Here is a 17,513-nt window from a genome sequence, read left to right on the forward strand (position 1 = left end):
AATGTCTCTGCACAGACTACTTATTAATTATAAGGGAGAGTAAAAAACTTCAGTGAGTGAGCAAAATTAACATTATGAATAAAAGGAATGAGGAATGAGGAATAAAAGACATTGTGTGCTTGCATATGCGATACCCTGAGAAGGACCAACGTCCACCTATGCAGTATTCTGACCAAGAATGCATAACCTCAATCTAATCATGAGGAAACATCAGACAAATATAAAATGAGGAACGTTCTGTTCAAAGTAAACAAAAAGGAGGGGGGAGGAAGAGGGAGAGATGGTATTCCTAAAAAAATATCAATGTCATAAAAGACAAAGAAAGGCTGTGGAAATATCCCAGATTAAAGGAATTTAGAGATTTGACTACTAAACTCAGAGCCTGACCCCTGGACTGGAATCTGAACTGGAGGGGAAAAATGTTCCAGAGGAATGATGTTAGGTCAACTGACAAAACTGGAATATAGATGGTAAGTTAGATAAAAGTATTGTGTTAATACAAAATTATGAGGTTGTTAACTAAACTGTGGTTAAGTGAGAGAACATGTCTATTCTTAGGAAATTCACACTGAAATATTTAAGTGTAAAGGGCTATGATGTATGTAACTTATATCAAATAATTCAGAAAAAAATTGTGTGTGTGTGTGTGTGTGTGTGTGTGAGAGAGAGAGAGAGAGAGAGAGAAAAGAGAGACCACATGCCCAGTCTTGCCCAGGAGAGTATGAGCGCATGTGCAAAAAGAGAAAATGTGTTAATAATAGCTCAATCTGGGTAAGGGTATTTGGGTGTTCTTTGTATTATTCTATGTTTGTAACTTTTTGTACATTTGAAAAATTATTTTCAAATAAAAATTTAAGAACAAAAACAAACACGAAAACCCTTGCCCTGCCTAATCACTGTTGGTTATCCCTGGAGATGACTTTTGCTTTTTTCCTTATATGCTTCTGTATTGTCTGAAAAAATTTTAAACGATGAGCGTGTATTAATTTTGAAGTAAAAAAATTAAAGAGAAAAGAGTAACTACTATGTACAGCTCATAATCCATTTATACATTAGAGCTAAAACAATGGATGATATACTCTGTTTTCTATTAGCTTGCTACCACAAACACAGAGCTTCAAGCTGCAACTCAATCTGATCTCTTTGAAATTTTTTGAATTCAGTTAATTCCCAAGAGTATTTTTCAATTTGGTTTTAGTTTGTTTGGAATCCTTTTTAAAGAGTGTAAGACATAAGAGAAATATAGACATATATCAGATACTGAAAATGCTGGGAACTTTTAACCCCTCCGACAATCCCTACCATCACACCACTTTTGTGGCATTTCAACCAGTTCGTGGCTAACTTGTCTTTAATTCCTCTCAAATCTAACAAATGGATTTGTTTCAGTTTGGCAATAGGGTTAGTTTCTGTCTTGGAGGAAAGACAATTCAAACAGTTCTTGCTTTATTTTTCATAGTAGGTTAAATTTGTCAGAACTCCAGTTTAAAACGTTTATTAAAGCAGTAAAATCTTTTTCTTAAACAAAATTCTTATGTGAACATCAGAATTTTATCAAAAGACCTTTTCTCATTTAACTCATGACTTTTCATTTAACTCGGCAGAATAAACCATGCTGATAGATTTCTTAATATTGAACTACTTTTTACAAGAATCTTATATGAACTCTCAGCATATAAAGCAAATAAAAGTGGAGCTGCTTTGGTTTGGGGGGGATCCTAGAGTCCCTCCTGCTCACGTCCCTGCAGCAGACCCTGAAAGAGTATAAAAACCACTGTGGAGAAAAGAGCTATGAAGGACCCTGCTATTCTGGTCTCCTAGACCCATGACAAACTTGAAGAATCAACAGTCCATTCTCTTTGCTTTTCTGACAAAAGTTATTTTTGAGATATAATCAAAACCAAGCAAAAGATCAGGAATAGGAACAATTACCTGTTTTTCCTCCGGAGGAAGTTTACTCCATTCATTGCCTAACATCCTTGTAATTTCTGGAAATGGGACTTCTGGTCTTTTTGCTCGAAGCTGTTCTCGACGCTCGTTCATGAACCGAACATATCCTGTAAGGGGGGATTTGGGTGCATTGCTGTCTCGAAGAGGTTTCTTCCTTTTTCTTCCTTTGGACCAACCTCCTCGTTTACTTCTTTGCTACAAAACAAGAAAAAATAAAAAAACCCAAACCAAATTACAATAACAAAAATTTCCCCAAATAACACAATAATCGACATCAACAAACAAAACAGGATTAATAATTGCATTTTGCTACCATTAAGGCCCTGGATATTCAAAGCTCTCCAAACCTGTTATAGGTACAAATGGCTGCAGTGCAGTTTTCAAGAAGGGACTCCAGATGGTTCACCTGCAGACCTTTTTATGTACCATGCTACACAATGTTACACTAAGGGGCTATTTTAGTGCTAATCCCAACAGATAAGAATATGGGGTACCATGATCACATAAGCTCTGGCCTTCATATGCACTTAACAAATCCTGACTCCTGACAGGGGAATATTCTAAATGAGAAATGCAGCACATATACAGCACTGTGCCAGGGAAGCAGACATTGCCACAGCAGATCAGAACAAGATGCCGTCACATGCACTGGGCCAAAGAAGAGACAAGTTGTAGTACTGGGATTAAAATCATTCATGAAGGGTGTTTCTCATTGATATCATTCAAAGACCAGTTTATTTCCCACAGCAGATAGCACTATAGATTTTAAAATTAATATCTATGACTTAGAAAAATTTCAGCAACTATAATATATCCAAAATGAATACTAGTTCTTTGGCTTGCTGGTTTATTTCTTAAGATGTTTATTTTATAAAGGCAGAGGTCTTTATATGTTATTAGTTAAATCAAAAGACAAAATCGCCCCCCAAAAAGTTTAAAGGACTGAAGTACCACTATTGTTTTACCACAGCCTTTTTCTTTGTCCTTTTAAACAGGATGCAAGGTACTTTTATTTCCTAATTTTACAAATACACATAGCCTATCAGTTAATAAAGTTTTATGGATACAAGCATTTTTATTTCAGAGAAGAGAAAGATAAGCCAAATGGGGCAAAAATATCTAAATATTAATTACCATACTGCACTCCTCCAATTATATATAAAATGGTACAATAATTCAGCATTGGGCAAATGGTGTATTTGGTATCAGTTTTTTTGTTTTTCTTTTTGGTTTTGTTTTGTAAACCTAGTAACATTTAACATTAAAGCTACTAAGGATTTAAGATGTTTAAGAAGCTTTAAGCATTTGTCAAAATCTTTAAGAATGCCAACATAAAAAGAATAAGCTCTTTCAAATTAAGAACAAAGACAACAGTCAATGGTGGTACTCTTTTATAGCTAAAAAAAAAAGAGTACCTTAAAACATAGACAATGTAATCAGTCATTTGTGAGGAACACTGAAAGTCCAACAAGGGAATGATGGCCCAGGTCCATACAGAACCTCTGTGTGAATTAGAAAAAGATGCCCCCTATGGGACAATGAATGACTTGGTAAGTGGTGTGAACCCTTTGGGCACATATGACTCCACGCTGCAGGGTTTGGTGAGCAGAGTGTGGTCTTGAGTAAGGGCATGCGGGCTCCTCATTAATTACTTAAAAAAAAAATAAATTTATTTATTGTATTTATTTATTTTTGGCTGTGTTGGGTCTTCACTGCTGCATGTGGGCTTTCTCTAGTTGCGGCAAGTGGGGGCTACTCTTTGTTGCGGTGCGCAGGCTTCTCATCATGGTTGGCTTCTCTTGTTGCAGAGCACGGGCTCTAGGCGTGCGGCGGGCTCAGTAGTTGTGGCTCGCAGGCTCTAGAGCACAGACTCAGTAGTTAGATAGCCCGTGGCTCACGGGCTTAGTTGCAGCATGTGGGATCTTCTCAGAGCAGGGCTCGAACCCATGTACCCTGCACTGGCAGGTGGATTCTTAACCACTGCACCACCAGGGAAGCCCTAATTCCTTATTTAATTAAATCATGCAACTCATTCAGTAAGCATTTGTTGAGCATCTAATCTGATGCAGGTATAAATTTTCTAGGTAGGGGAAAAAGAAGAGTCTACTTGTCTCTGTATCATTAAAACCATTAATATGGTTCTATGTGAAACAAGAAATATAAAACAGAATATTCTGCAGAATGTAAGGAGGCCAGAGGATGAACACCTCGATCAACTCCCTTGCTGAATGCTTCTTCAGAAGCCTCAGAGACCAGTAACAGGAGGAGATGCTTCAGCTTACCTCATCTTCGTGCCTTTGTTCATTGCCATCTGCTGTATTTGAAGACTCATTCTGAAGCAACTGACCTTGGGAGAGATCCTCAACAAATTCTGGATTATTTGTGGATGATGAGGCTCCACTACTATATGGAACCTCTGGGTGGGTTATCCTGAAGAATGATAGGCAGAGTGGAAAAAGTTCAGTATCAACAGCATCAAAAACTCCTACTTACCAAGGTTCAAGACAAATTTCACTGCCAGCAAAATCACATGCCAGCCCTTGAATTAATTCCCCCACCTCATTCTGTATAAATGTAAACAATGTCTCCATAGCAATTATAGAGCATTTTAAAAAAGGTTTCAGTGCTTGATTGGATCAGGTCAGTTCCATGAAGAAATCTCCTACTAAAAACAACTATAATTTTTCCCCCACAAATTACCTCTCTCCTCAACGTAGACTTTACATTTTAGTTCTGAGCATGCAACTTTTATATGCTAGTTTCATGTATCTCCTTTTCATGTAATAAAAGGAAAATACTATTAATGGAAAAGAACAGGAATGGGAGTTGAAGAAGCAGTTTGCCCCCCTATTACAAAAGAGAGCATTCTTTAAGGGCATAAGAAATATCTCTTCCATAGGCTACTCCTTGGATTATAGTGTTTATTGACAATGAGATCATCTAAGAACAATATTATCAAGTTCAGTAAGTTCAGGTATAAATGTTAATAAATCAGAGATATACATTTTCTGTTCCTATCATTCTGTTCCAGATGAGTCAGCAAACCAGATCTCATCCTTCCGAAAAGTGGACATGAGAAGATACAGATGACGGTTGGATCTTAGACTGAGTTATATCCTATCGCATTTAGATAAAGGAATGGAAATAAAAGTAACACCATGCGCTAGGGAGTTTGGGGTTTGGGGCAGGTAGTGGGGAAGGTGGAGGAAGATGTACAAGAGAGTAATATTCAGTCATTATTCTGGAAGAATGTATACTCCATAGGGTTACAGAAAATACTTACAATGCAATATAAGTACTGAAACAGGTCTGTAAAATGTGCCATAAAGGTACAGTAGAGGGCATGATGAATTTTATACGTATGGAGAGAATGTTAAGAAAGATTTTACAGAGGAGGTCTTAAAAGATGAAGAGGCATTCAACAGGTAAACAACATTATTACAGGTAGAAAGAACAGGCTATAATAGGAGAAAGGGAAAGTTTTCAGGAGGCTACTGCAATAGACTAAGTGAGAGACAAGGGCAAGCAGGAGAACAGGGGAGAGAAAGCTAAGAGATAATTAAGAGGTAGAATGACAGATTGAATATAAATAGTGAGGGAAAAAGAAGAGTCAAAGGTAATTCTGAGGTTTCTAGATTGGGTGATAGTGTAACAACTGGAATCTGTGTGTGTGTGTGTGTGTGTGTGTGTGTGTGTAAGAAAGACAGATGAGAAAATGCTAAGTTTGAAACACTCATGGCATAATTAGGTGGAGCTGTCCCACCGACAACTGGAAACATGCCCTGAGAGAACAGAAGTGAAGAAAAGGCAGGAGATATTTTGGAAGGCATCAGCTCATGGAAATAATGGGAAGTGCTAGATATTCTCCAGAAAGATAGTGAGAAGAAAAGTCAGGATAGAACTCTGTTGGAACAATATTTTAGGAGCAAGTGTTAGACAAGCTGGGAAAGACTAAGGAGGGCATTAAGAAATCTAGGCGAGAATACTGTTACAGAGGCCAAGGCAGGAAGACTTTTGAGAAGGGGTTATTACACAAGCAAAAAGTTGCACATGTCACATAAGATAGGCTAACAAGTATCTGCTAAATCTGAAGATCTGAAGGACTTCAGCTGTACTCCCTGTACTTCAAGGGAGTACAGTTTTAGTGGAGTTATGGGAATAAAAACCAGATTACAGTGGACTGAGAAGAGAATGAAAGCAGATTCAGACTGTCCTTGAAAGGACAGAAATTTTATTTTTCTGAACACTTCTATAAAAAATAGAGTATTGTAACTAGGAGGTTCTTACATTTTTGAGGTCCTGTGAAAAAGGGTAGATAGGAGAAGTTATTAACTCAATGCTAATTATGTTCTCTGAAGAGTTGCCATTAGGGATCCAGTTTGATCTTGGCAGTTTTGTTTTTCAAATATTTCAATCATTTTGGATGTCTTACAATGTCTTTTCTTTCACTGTCATTCTTCATTTCAACTGTGCCATCAATTTTTAAGTTACTAACTCTTGCACATTCTTATTTCAGTAAAATATGAAAACTAGGTTTAGGAAAGAGTACCAATCCTGTGAATCCCTTGACTGAAATGGATAGGAATCAGAGGGAGTGGTCAAAAGCAGCAAATGCCTTAGAGATGACAACTTGAATAAAGACTGAAAAAAAAAAAAAAGGCTCCTTTGTTCCAATGAATGAATTGTCCATGCTCTTAGCTAAAGCCAACAACAACCCTTCCATTTGTGCCCTGGATCCCACACCCTCTAGCCTACTCAAAAACAAGTTTCAGCAATTCTGCCCTCTCTGGCATCACCAATTCTTTCCTCTCTACTAGATTAGCCTAATCAGCAAACAAATGTGGCATTATTACTCTTATCTGGAAACAAAACAAAAAACACACTTTCTTGATTCCACTTCATTTTTCTCCATTCCTTTATGGACCTGACCTGAGGGTGGTATGTTCCAAGATCCCCAGTATACTGAACCCTGTTTTCTGTTCTGTCTTCCACCCACAAATTTAATGCCTTTTCTATCTTAACTAGGCACTTATCATGCACTGTGTCCATAACTCTTGCAGTTTGAGATGTGATGGCAAAACTCGCACGAATTTCTTTTTCCTTCTTCACGATTTCGCAGATAGAAGATTCGTTCTCACCATAGATCTCAGCAGCCTCAGCATATAACTATTTTTTTTTTTCTTTCCTTATTAAGTCAAGAACTTTCACCTTTTCACTTAAAGGAAGCACGTTAGGGCTTCTCTTTGGTGCATCTGAATTGCCAGCATCACTACTCTTGCGCTTTGGGGCCATTATTAAGTAGAATAAGAGTTACCTGAACACAAGCACTAAGATACTATGAAAGTCCATCTGATAACAGGCAGCCACCAAGTGACTAACAGGTGGGATATGCTGGACAGAGCAATGATTCACGTCCCAGGAAGGACACGGTGGGATGATGTGAGATTTTATCATACTATTCAGAGTGGCGGGCACTTTAAAACTTATAAATTGTTTATTTCTGAAATTTTCCATTTAATATTTTCCAACTATGGCTGACCGTGGCAGGTAACAGAAGCCATGGGAAGTGAAACCATGGATAAGGGGGGTACTTACTGACTTCAATTGTTTATAGTGGAAAGAATTGTTTATAGTTATTGACTTCAATTGATCTCCCTTCATTCTTTCTTAAGCCTAACCCAAAGGAGATAAGTGTTCACAACTCTTGTCAAGGTCACCAGTGACCTGCATGCTAAATCCAATGTCACTTCTCAGACCTTATCTTACCAGATCTTCCAGAAGTATTTGACACAGTTCATCTCTTCCCCTCCCTTGAAATATAATTTTTACCTGGTTTTCAGGACCCTGCACTCCTCTGTTTTTTCTTATACCTTTTCAGGTACCCCCTTGAGTCTTCTTTGCTGACTCTTCCTCTCCTCCCTGACTTGTAAATGCTGGAGTATCCCCGAGTTCAAGTGTCAGGTCTCTTCTCTTTTCTACCTACACAGTGCTCATTCGTTTGATGATCTCAACCAGTCTCACAGCCTTAAATATCATCTCTAATATGTTGATTGACTCCCAAGTTTCTCTTTTTAGTGTAGACAGCCCCTAACTTTAGAGCCCTGTATCAAGCTGCCTATTTGACATCTCTGCTTGGAGAGCTAATAAGAATCTCTATTTTAGGGCTTCCCTGGTGGCGCAGTGGTTGAGAGTCCGCCTGCCGATGCAGGGGACACAGGTGGTTCGTGCCCCGGTCCGGGAAGATCCCACATGCTGCGGAGCGGCTGGGCCCGTGAGCCATGGCCGCTGGGCCTGCGGGTCTGGAGCCTGTGCTCCGCAACGGGAGAGGCCACAACAGTGAGAGGCCCGCGTACCGCAAAGAAAAAAAAAAAAGAATCTCTATTTTAAAATCTCTAAAACTGAGCTCCTAAAATTCCCTCCTCCACTTGCTCAGTTTTCCCCATCTAATTTAATGGCAATTCCATCCCTTCAGTTGCTTAAGCCAAAAATTTGGAGCTGTCTTTAACTGCTTTTTTTTCCCTTCTCACATCTCATCTGGTCTTTCAGGCAAATCCTGTTTGGCTTACCTTCAAAATATATCTAGAATTCTATACTTCTCAACACCCCCCCATTCCTATTATCTTTGAAACCCACTCCAGTGAGGTTTTTGTCCCTACTACTCTGCCAAAAGTCAAAGTCACTAGTGAAGTTCTTTGAGTCATCATCTCTCACTTGAATTATTTTAGAACTGTAACTGGTCTCCTTGCTTCAGCCCCTGCTCCCTTCACTCTATTCTCTATATAACAGCCGCAGGGATACTATTTTAAAATGTCAGATCATTATCATTCCGCTCAAAATCTCCCCATGCTTTCCCACCTCACTCAGAGTAACAGTTAAAGTGCTTACTCTGACCCATAAGATCCTACACGATCTAGTCCCTTGCTACTCAAAGTACCGGCCTTACACCAGCAGCACTGGCATCATTTGGGAACTTATTAGAATGTAGAATCTCTGGCCCTAACTCAGACTTTCTGACTCAGCATTTGCGTTTTAATAAGATGTCTAGGCAATTCATAAGTGCACTGAATTTTGAGAAACACTGATGGAGCCTATTACCCCTCCCCCTGGTATACTCTGCTCCAGTCACATTGGCCTCCCGGCTATTTCTAAAAGGCAGAAACACTCCTACCTCAAGGCTTTCCCACTCACTGCTCCCTCTGCCTAGAATAATCTTCCCCCATAACTGTAGGCTAGCTAATTTACTTCCTTCAGGTTTTTATTCAAGTCACTTGTAAAGCCTTTCTGGGCCATCTTATCTAAGATGGCACCCCAAGCCCTTCCTGTCCCTCTTCCTTACTTTATTTTTTAATCCATAGTTCTTATCAATGTAGTATGCATTTTACTTATTTATCCTGTCTATTGTCTGACTTCTCCAGTAGAATTTAAGCTCTATAGGGGTTGGGATTTTTGTCCATCTTGGTTATTGCTTAATGTCTAGTGCCTAGAATGGTGCCTGGGCACATAGCAGACATTCAGAACATTTTTATTGTACAAGTTGGACTCAGCAAGTAGGCAGCTTTTAGAAAAGTTTTAGAGAACAGTTTCATCTGAATAAAGTCAGAAGGCAGATATTAATGAGTTAAGAAAGAATGTCAGGGAAGGAAACAATTATGAAGTGTAGTCTGTTTCTAAAGAGCTCTAAGGAATATTAAAATAATTCATCTTAGGGATTAGCTAGCACTTCAATCTATGAGTGAATACATTTCTTCTTTGGCAAGTCATGTCTAATAGAAAAGATAAAAATTCAAGTGGAACAGAGATTTTCAGTGGAAGAGGGACTACTGCTATTAGCCCTTTTCTATATTTCTTTATATATCTGTCCAAAAATACCAAAGAAAGGAGTTGGAGTTGGCAGGGAGGGGTAGGTTGGGAGGAAGAGAAGTCAGCTAGAGCTCCTAGGCATCTTGAATAAAGAACCATAATTAAAAATCTAATCTTAAAACAGCAACCAAAAAACCTGATGCTTGGGGAAAAAATTATTTTACTATCTGTGGCAATTCAGACAGAAAATGAATTTGATTTTCGAAGCTAGCCCTGTGGCAAGTATTTCCTTAATGGTGACTATGTAATTCTCTTAACTGGGAGTCACTGATGTTTCCTAGATCCCACAGTACTGCTGTTCCAGTTCACAGGAACCAGAGCATTGCAAATGACAGTTGAATACAGATATCAAAGCAGTTTACAATGGCTCTCATTCTCTTTGCAAAGCATAACAAACGCACCTTCTATTTTGGATATAAAACTGCCTCTTTAGCACCTCATATGTTGTCAGAAGCTGTTCTGAAGCCTAGGCAGAGGCCCAGTGTCCCAAAGCAGCTGCTTACCCAGTTGTAGCCAGATCATTACTCTCCTTGGAGCCATCTTCATCTGCAAAAAGGGGAGGCAGGGTGGAACCAGTCATCAAGGTTTCCATCTCTCTAAAAGGAAGACAGAATAAAAAAAGAATTTAATGGCTTAATTATTTCCAGTTCAAGTTGCATTAATTTAAGAGCCAGTCTTCCTTAACTTTATTACATCAGCAGCAGAATAGAAACTGACCTAAATATTTATTTTCTTGACTTGGACGCATCAATTTGAACTTTATGGTTAATGGGCTTTTAACCCTGGTCTTATCAACTGACCAGACTAAAAACAGATTTTAACAACCAGGACACAGTTTGGAAAATTCCTTTTTGTTCATTCAGAATATCTTCAAAAGTATGCTTCATTTCCGGTAAAAACTGTTAAGCAGAGTAACTCAGAAGCACTGCAAACCTGAGCAAGTTATTCAGCCTCTTTGAGATACAATTTCACCATCTTAGACACAGACAAAATTGCTGACTTAACCCACAGGGTTATTGTGAAGGATTAAACTGAAAGTGCTTCATAAACAGAGAAAGGCTAAGATCGTAAGTGCTTTGAGTATTATTATATAAAGAAAGGTATTGTTATTACAGCATTATGAGTTCTGAGTGCCAGATGAATCATCCTTAGATTAAATGGTGACAATCTGAGTCCTCCAAAAGGAAATAATGCAAAGGAAGTAGAGGATGGAAGGCATACTGATGTGGTTCAAAATGAAAGAAACCACACTTCCAGGTCAGAAATATGCTCCACATCACCATGATGACCAACAGTGGAAATAGCATGCACCTGGGCACAGGAAATAACTAAGCCTAATTGAAGAAAGCAAATAAATCAGAAGAACCTGAGGTTATCAGAATGAAAGGATAAAAGGACAAAGTGACAAAGAGAGTAATTTCATTTAGCATATCGCTACAAAGAAAGATTTTGCCCTTTCAAGGCTTACTACCAGGGGCTTCACCCCATATAGCTAAAAGCAGAAGCCTTCCATTCACCATGAAAATGATATTCAAACAAAACATTCAATAGTGACCCTAAACATCTGTCACTTAAGCGGAACTGCAAACCACTCAAGAAAAAAAGTACCTCAATCAACTGGGAGAATTGAGGAACAGATTATGAAAATTCACTCAGGAGCTCCCTCAGCAGTTATTTCAGGTGCTGCTGCTAAGGAGACCTAGTGAAATAGCAATTAAAAGAAAAGCACAGCAGCCCAAGCAGAGCTAGGATTCATCCCACTGACATGGAAATACGAAGAAAATGCACATGACAGTGATGCCATATTCTAAAATGTTCAATATAATAATTTACTTACAAAATGATAACAGTGATGATTTATTTCTTATTCTTACTTATTTTCTTGTTTTCACTTCTTTGTTACTTAGCAGACCAAATTCCATAAATAGCTTACTGTGAAAAAATGCATCTTTGTATATTCATCACCCATTATAGTGGGAGAGCATGGAAGGCAGAGAGGAACTTCCCACTCAACCACAGAGTACGGAGTTTATTCCACATGCAGGGATACTTGCTAACTTTTCAATTCCTTCAAGAGAGGGGGGTTTACAAGGGGCTCTAACAAATACTGCAAAATTCCATTCTAGATGTTTTCTAGGATAACCTTGACACAAGTGCACTTATGTTTTACTTCACATTATGCACAGACCAGATTAGAGCCCAGGCTTTTAGGGCTGCTAACATCACCTTACACCAATATTCATTTTATCAAAAGAAAATTAATCAATTAGATGCCATATAATCTAATTATAAACCACAAGCAAACATTCAAATAGTCAGGTATATACCCACAAACCTTAAAAGGACTCATTTAATTGGCTTCTTTCTAAAAGTCTCCTTAGAAGTAAAGGACTTTTCGAGAGCCTCAAGATTCAGCATTGGAAGCTCTTGGCATCCCACCTATACCTCAAAAGAAGATATATTACCTGGTGGGGGACAAAGGAAGAGTCTTTTCATTCACTATACCAACATGAGCCTCTTAGAGTGTTTCCCAGATACCTTTAGTCATTTTTTAAATATGGGGAGGCAGCTGGACAACACAACCTTAACAACATATAAATAGATCATATAAACAAAGGAAGTTCAGAGAACACATTTCTTGTTGATGTTGTTTTTTCCTCTTAAGTGTGTTTTACTCAATCCATATGGCTTCAGATATATTTTCTCTAGTGTTACTGAGTAGTCAGGTCCCTAAGAAATGAGTAATAAAGTGGGTGGAAGGTTAAGGGGCCAAAATCAACAAAAGAAGGAAATGAGGAAAAAGTCCAGTGAAACTCAAAGGCCTCTAAACTAGTTGGGAAAATAAAATGATTCCCAAGAATTGGCTGGGATCCTGCAAGAATCTGCTTTCATATGGTTCATGAGGGGGTGATTCAAACTGAATCACAGCTACCAAGCCACTGACTGCCAAAAGCCCTTCAGTGTAGCATCTGTGCCTGATAATGTCCCAGTACAGAGGTCACACTAAACTCTGAAATTCTTTTTTTTTTTTTTTTTTTTTTTTGCGTTACGAGGGCCCCTCACTGTTGTGGCCTCTCCTGTTGCGGAGCACAGGCTCTGGACCTGCAGGCTCAGCGGCCATGGCTCATGGGCCCAGCCACTCCGTGGCATGTGGGATCTTCCCGGACCGGGGCACGAACCCGTGTCCCCTGCATCGCAGGCGGACTCCCAACCACTGCGCCACCAGGGAAGCCCTAAACTCTGAAATTCTATGCAAAGCACTTAAGAAATGTAATGAATGCTGCTCTGGAAGGGGAAAGAAGAGATATATGTACAAAGGCAAGGCAATATACAAGTTTGGTTTTCCACTGCAGTTTACAGAAACAGGTATATCATGCAGATGTCTTCTTGCAGAAGGGATTCACCCAGGGAAGGCTTCCACCTGGAAGTAAGTGGTATTACCTTGGGGCTTACACTTTGAGCCAAGGTCTGCACTGTAACTTTGGAAACTCAAAAATCCCCTCTAACACTAATCGCTCACTGAAAATTTCCAATCAAATCAAACCTAACTCACTCAAACCCTCCTGAATATTCAGGCTCATCTCTTCAAACTTCTCATCCCTGACTCACACCAAAACCATCCTAAGTGGTTTTATTTTAAAAATATATAATTTATATACCATAAAATTTATTCCTAATTTAAGTTATACAGTTCAGTGGCTTTCATATATTTACAGGGCTTTACAACATTTTCATCATCCCTAAAAGAAACTCGGTACCCATTAGCAGTCACTGCCCATTCCCCCCTCCCCCTAGGCCCAGGTAACCACTAATCTGCCTTCTGTCTTTATAGATATACATATTCTTGATATTTCATATAAATTTAATCATATTCTCTGACCTTTTGTGTCTGGCTTCATTCACTTAGCATAAAGTTTTCAAGGTTCATCACATTTTAGCATGTATCAGTATTTCATATCTTTTCATGGATGAATAATACCACATTTTGTTTATCCATTCAAAGACTGATAGACTGATAGACTTGGGTTGTTTGTATTTTTTGTCTATAGTGAATAATGCTGCTTAAGAACATTTGTGTACAGTTTTTGTGTGGACATGTTTTCAATTTTCTTAGGCCTATACCTAGAAATGGAATTGCTGGGTCATATGATAACTCCATGTTTAACATTTTAAGGAACTGCCAAACTTTTCCAAAGCACCTGCACCATTTTACATTCCCACTAGCAATGTATGAGATTTCCAAATTCCCCATACCCTTACCACACTTTTTAGGAGTGCTAAAAAAATATCAATTCTACCCTCCTCCAGCTTTCCACATGGGCTAAGGGAAATACAGAACTCCAGCCCATTTCAGCCATCCTGTCCCACTGAAAGGGGGAAAAAACTAAGAAGCACCAGTGAAGTTTATAGTCCAGGGGCACAGGCTCACCAAAAGACTGAGACCTAATCATAGTACTACAGAATGCTCCCCTCACACCTTACCACTACATCACTGAAGGCCTATATACCACAGTTCCTTTCACCCAGGACATCATTTCTACCTTAGCAAAAATTTACAAGGCATACTAAAAGCCAAAAAACGATTTGAAGAGACTGAACAAGGATTAGAACCAGAGTAAGATACAGCATGGTTTTTATTTCTTAACTTAAAAAAAATTGAAATACAGTTGGCTTACAATATTATATTAGTTTCAAGTGTATAATATAGTGATTAATATTTTTACAGATTATACTCCATAAAAAGTTATTATAAAATATTGGCTACGTTCTTTGTGGTATACAGTACATCCTTGTAACTTATTTATTTTAGACCTAGTAGTTTGTATCTCTTAATTCCCTTCACCTATTTTAGTCTTTCCCACCCATTCTTTCCTCTGGTAACGACTAGTTTGTTACCTGTATCTGTAAGTCTGTTTCTGTTTTGTTATATTCATTTGTTTGTTTTATTTAAAAAATTCTACATATAAGTGAAAACATACAGTATTTGCCTTTCTCTGTCTCACTTATTTCACTAAGCATAATACCCTCTAGGTCCATCCATGTTGTTGCAAGTGGCAAAATTCCATTTTTTTTAAAGACTGAGTAATATTCCATTGTATATATATAGCACATCTTCTTTATCCATTCATTTGTTTATGGACACTTAGGATGCTTGGCTATTATAAATAACACTGCTATGAATGTTGGGGTGCATATATCTTTTCAAATTAGTGTTTTTGTTTTCTTCAAATAAATAGCCAGGAGTGGAACTCCTGAATTGTATGGTAGTTCTGCTTTTAATTTTTGAGAAAACTCCATACTGTTTTCCATAGTGACTATTCCAATTTACATTCCTACCAACAAAATGTTAGGGTTCTCTTTTCTCCACATCCTTGTCAACATTTATTATTTCTTTTTTTTTTTTGCGGTACGCAGGCCTCTCACTGTTGTGGCCTCTCCCGTTGTGGAGCACAGGCTCCGGACGCACAGGCCCAGCGGCCATGGCTCACGGGCCCAGCCGCTCCGTGGCACGCGGGATCCTCCTGGACCGGGGCACGAACCCACGTCCCCTGCATCGGCAGGCGGACTCTCGACCGTTGCGCCACCAGGGAAGCCCTATTTCTTGTCTTTTTGATGATAGCCATTCTGACAGGTGTGAGATGATATCTCACTGTGGTTTTGATTTGCATTACCCTGATGATTAGTGATATTGAGCATCTTTTCATGTGTCTGTTGGCCATCTGTATGTCTTCTTTGGAAAAATGCTTATTTAGGTTCTCTGCTCATTTCTAAATTGGGCTTCTTTTTTTTTTTGATATTGAGTTGTATGAGTTCTTTATATATTTTGGATATTAACCCCTTAACAAACATATCATTTGCAGATATCTTCTCCCATTCAGTAGGCTGTCTTTTCATTTTGTGGATGGTTTTCTTTCCCACACAAAAGCTTTTAAGTTTGATTAGGTCCCATCTGTTTATTTTTGGTTTTGTCTCTCCCTTGCTTGAGGAGAAAGATACAAAAAAAAAAAAAAAAAAAAAATCACTAAGACCAATGTCAAAGAGCCCACTGTCTATGTTTTCTTCTAGGAGTTTTATAGTTTCAGGTCTTACATTTAGGTCTTTAATCCATTTGAGTTTATTATTGCATACGGTGTGAAAAAATGTTCTAATTTCATTCTTTTACATATAGCTGTCCAGTTTCCCCAAACCACTTATTGAAGAGCCTGTCTTTTCCCCATTGTATATTCTTGCCTCCTTTGTCACAGATTAATTTACCATATTTGTGTGGGTTTATTTCTGGGCTCTCTATTCTGTTCCATTGATCTATGTGTCTGTGTTTGTGCCAGTACCATACTGTTTTGATTACTGTAGCTTTGTAGTATAGTCTGAAGTCAGGCAGCATGATACCTCCAGCTTTGTTCTTTTTTCTCAAGACTTCTTTGGCTGTTCAGGGTCTTTTGTGGTTCCATATAAGTTTTAGGATTATTTGTTCTAGTTCTGATACAAATGTCATGGGTATTTTGATAGGAATTGTATTAAATCTGTAGACTGCTTTGGGCAGTATGGTCATTTTAATAATATTAATCCTTCCAATCCATGAACATGGAATATCTTTCCATTTATTTGTATCATCTTCAGTCTCCTTCATGAATGTCTTACAGTTTTCAGAATACAGGTCTTTCACCTCCTTGGTTAAATTTATTCCTAGGTATTTTATTATTTTTGATGCAATTGTAAATGGCATTGTTTTCTTGATTTCTCTTTCTGAAGTTCATTATTAATGTAAAGAAATGCAACAGATTTCTGTATACTAATGTCGTATCCTGCACTTGACTGAATTAATTAGTTCTAATATATTTTTTGGTGGGGTTGTTAGGGTTTTCTATATATAGAATCATGTCATCTGCAAATAGTGACAGTTTTACTTCTTCCTTTCCAATTTGGATGCCTTTTCTTTTTCTTGTCTGCTTTCTGTGGCTAGGACTTCCAATATAAATTAAATAGAAATGGCGAGAGTGGGCATCCTTGTCTTGTTCCTGATCTTAGAGGAAAAGCTTTCAACGTTTCAACACTGAGTATGATACTAGCCATGGTTTGTCATAAGTGGCCTTTATTATGCTGAGGTATGTTCCCTCTATACCCACTTGTTGAGAGTTTTTAATCATGAATTTTGTCAAATGCTTTTACTGCATCTTTAAGATGATCATGATTATCCTCCATTTTGTTAATATGGTGTAACATATTGACTGATTTGTGAATAATGAACCATCCCTGCATCCCTGGAATAAATCTCACTTGATCATGATGTATAATTCTTTTTACATATTGTTGATTCAGTTTGCTAGTATTTTGTTGAGGATTTTTCCATCTATGTTCATCAGGGATACGGGCCTGTATTTTTCTTTTTTTATAGTGTCTCTGTCTGGTTTGGTATCAGGGTAATGCTGGCTTTGTAGAATGAGTTAGGGAGTGTTCCCTCCCCTTCAATTTTTGGGAACAGTTTGGATAGACATTAACTCTTCTGTAAATGTTTTGTAGACTTTCCCTGTGAAGCCATCTGGTCCTGGACTTTTAATCGTTGGGAGTTTCTAATTACTGATTCAATTTCAATACTAGTGATCAGTCTGTTCAGATTTTCTACTTCTTCCTGATTCAGTCTTGGAAGAGTGTATGTTTGTATGAATTTATCCATTTCTTTGAGGTTGTCCAATTTGTCACTGTAT

The 17,513-nt window shown here is 38.2% G+C and overlaps 1 protein-coding gene across 1 annotated transcript in view; it reads right to left on the bottom strand.

Moving 5' to 3' along the window:
• Positions 1-17,513, bottom strand: part of HMG20A (high mobility group 20A) — a 67,547-nt gene that overhangs the window by 16,827 nt on the left and 33,207 nt on the right. Inside the window, exons 2-4 of the mRNA XM_081228066.1 lie at positions 10,314-10,406; positions 4,233-4,380; positions 1,933-2,145 (exon numbers count right to left, since the gene is read on the bottom strand). Coding sequence (XP_081084192.1) covers positions 1,933-2,145; positions 4,233-4,380; positions 10,314-10,402 — 450 coding nt within the window. The 5' untranslated portion in view covers positions 10,403-10,406. The remainder of the gene's footprint in view (positions 1-1,932; positions 2,146-4,232; positions 4,381-10,313; positions 10,407-17,513) is intronic.

This window comes from Mesoplodon bidens, assembly GCF_964165515.1.
Source record: "Mesoplodon bidens genome assembly, chromosome: 3".
NCBI classification, from domain to species: domain Eukaryota; kingdom Metazoa; phylum Chordata; class Mammalia; order Artiodactyla; family Ziphiidae; genus Mesoplodon; species Mesoplodon bidens.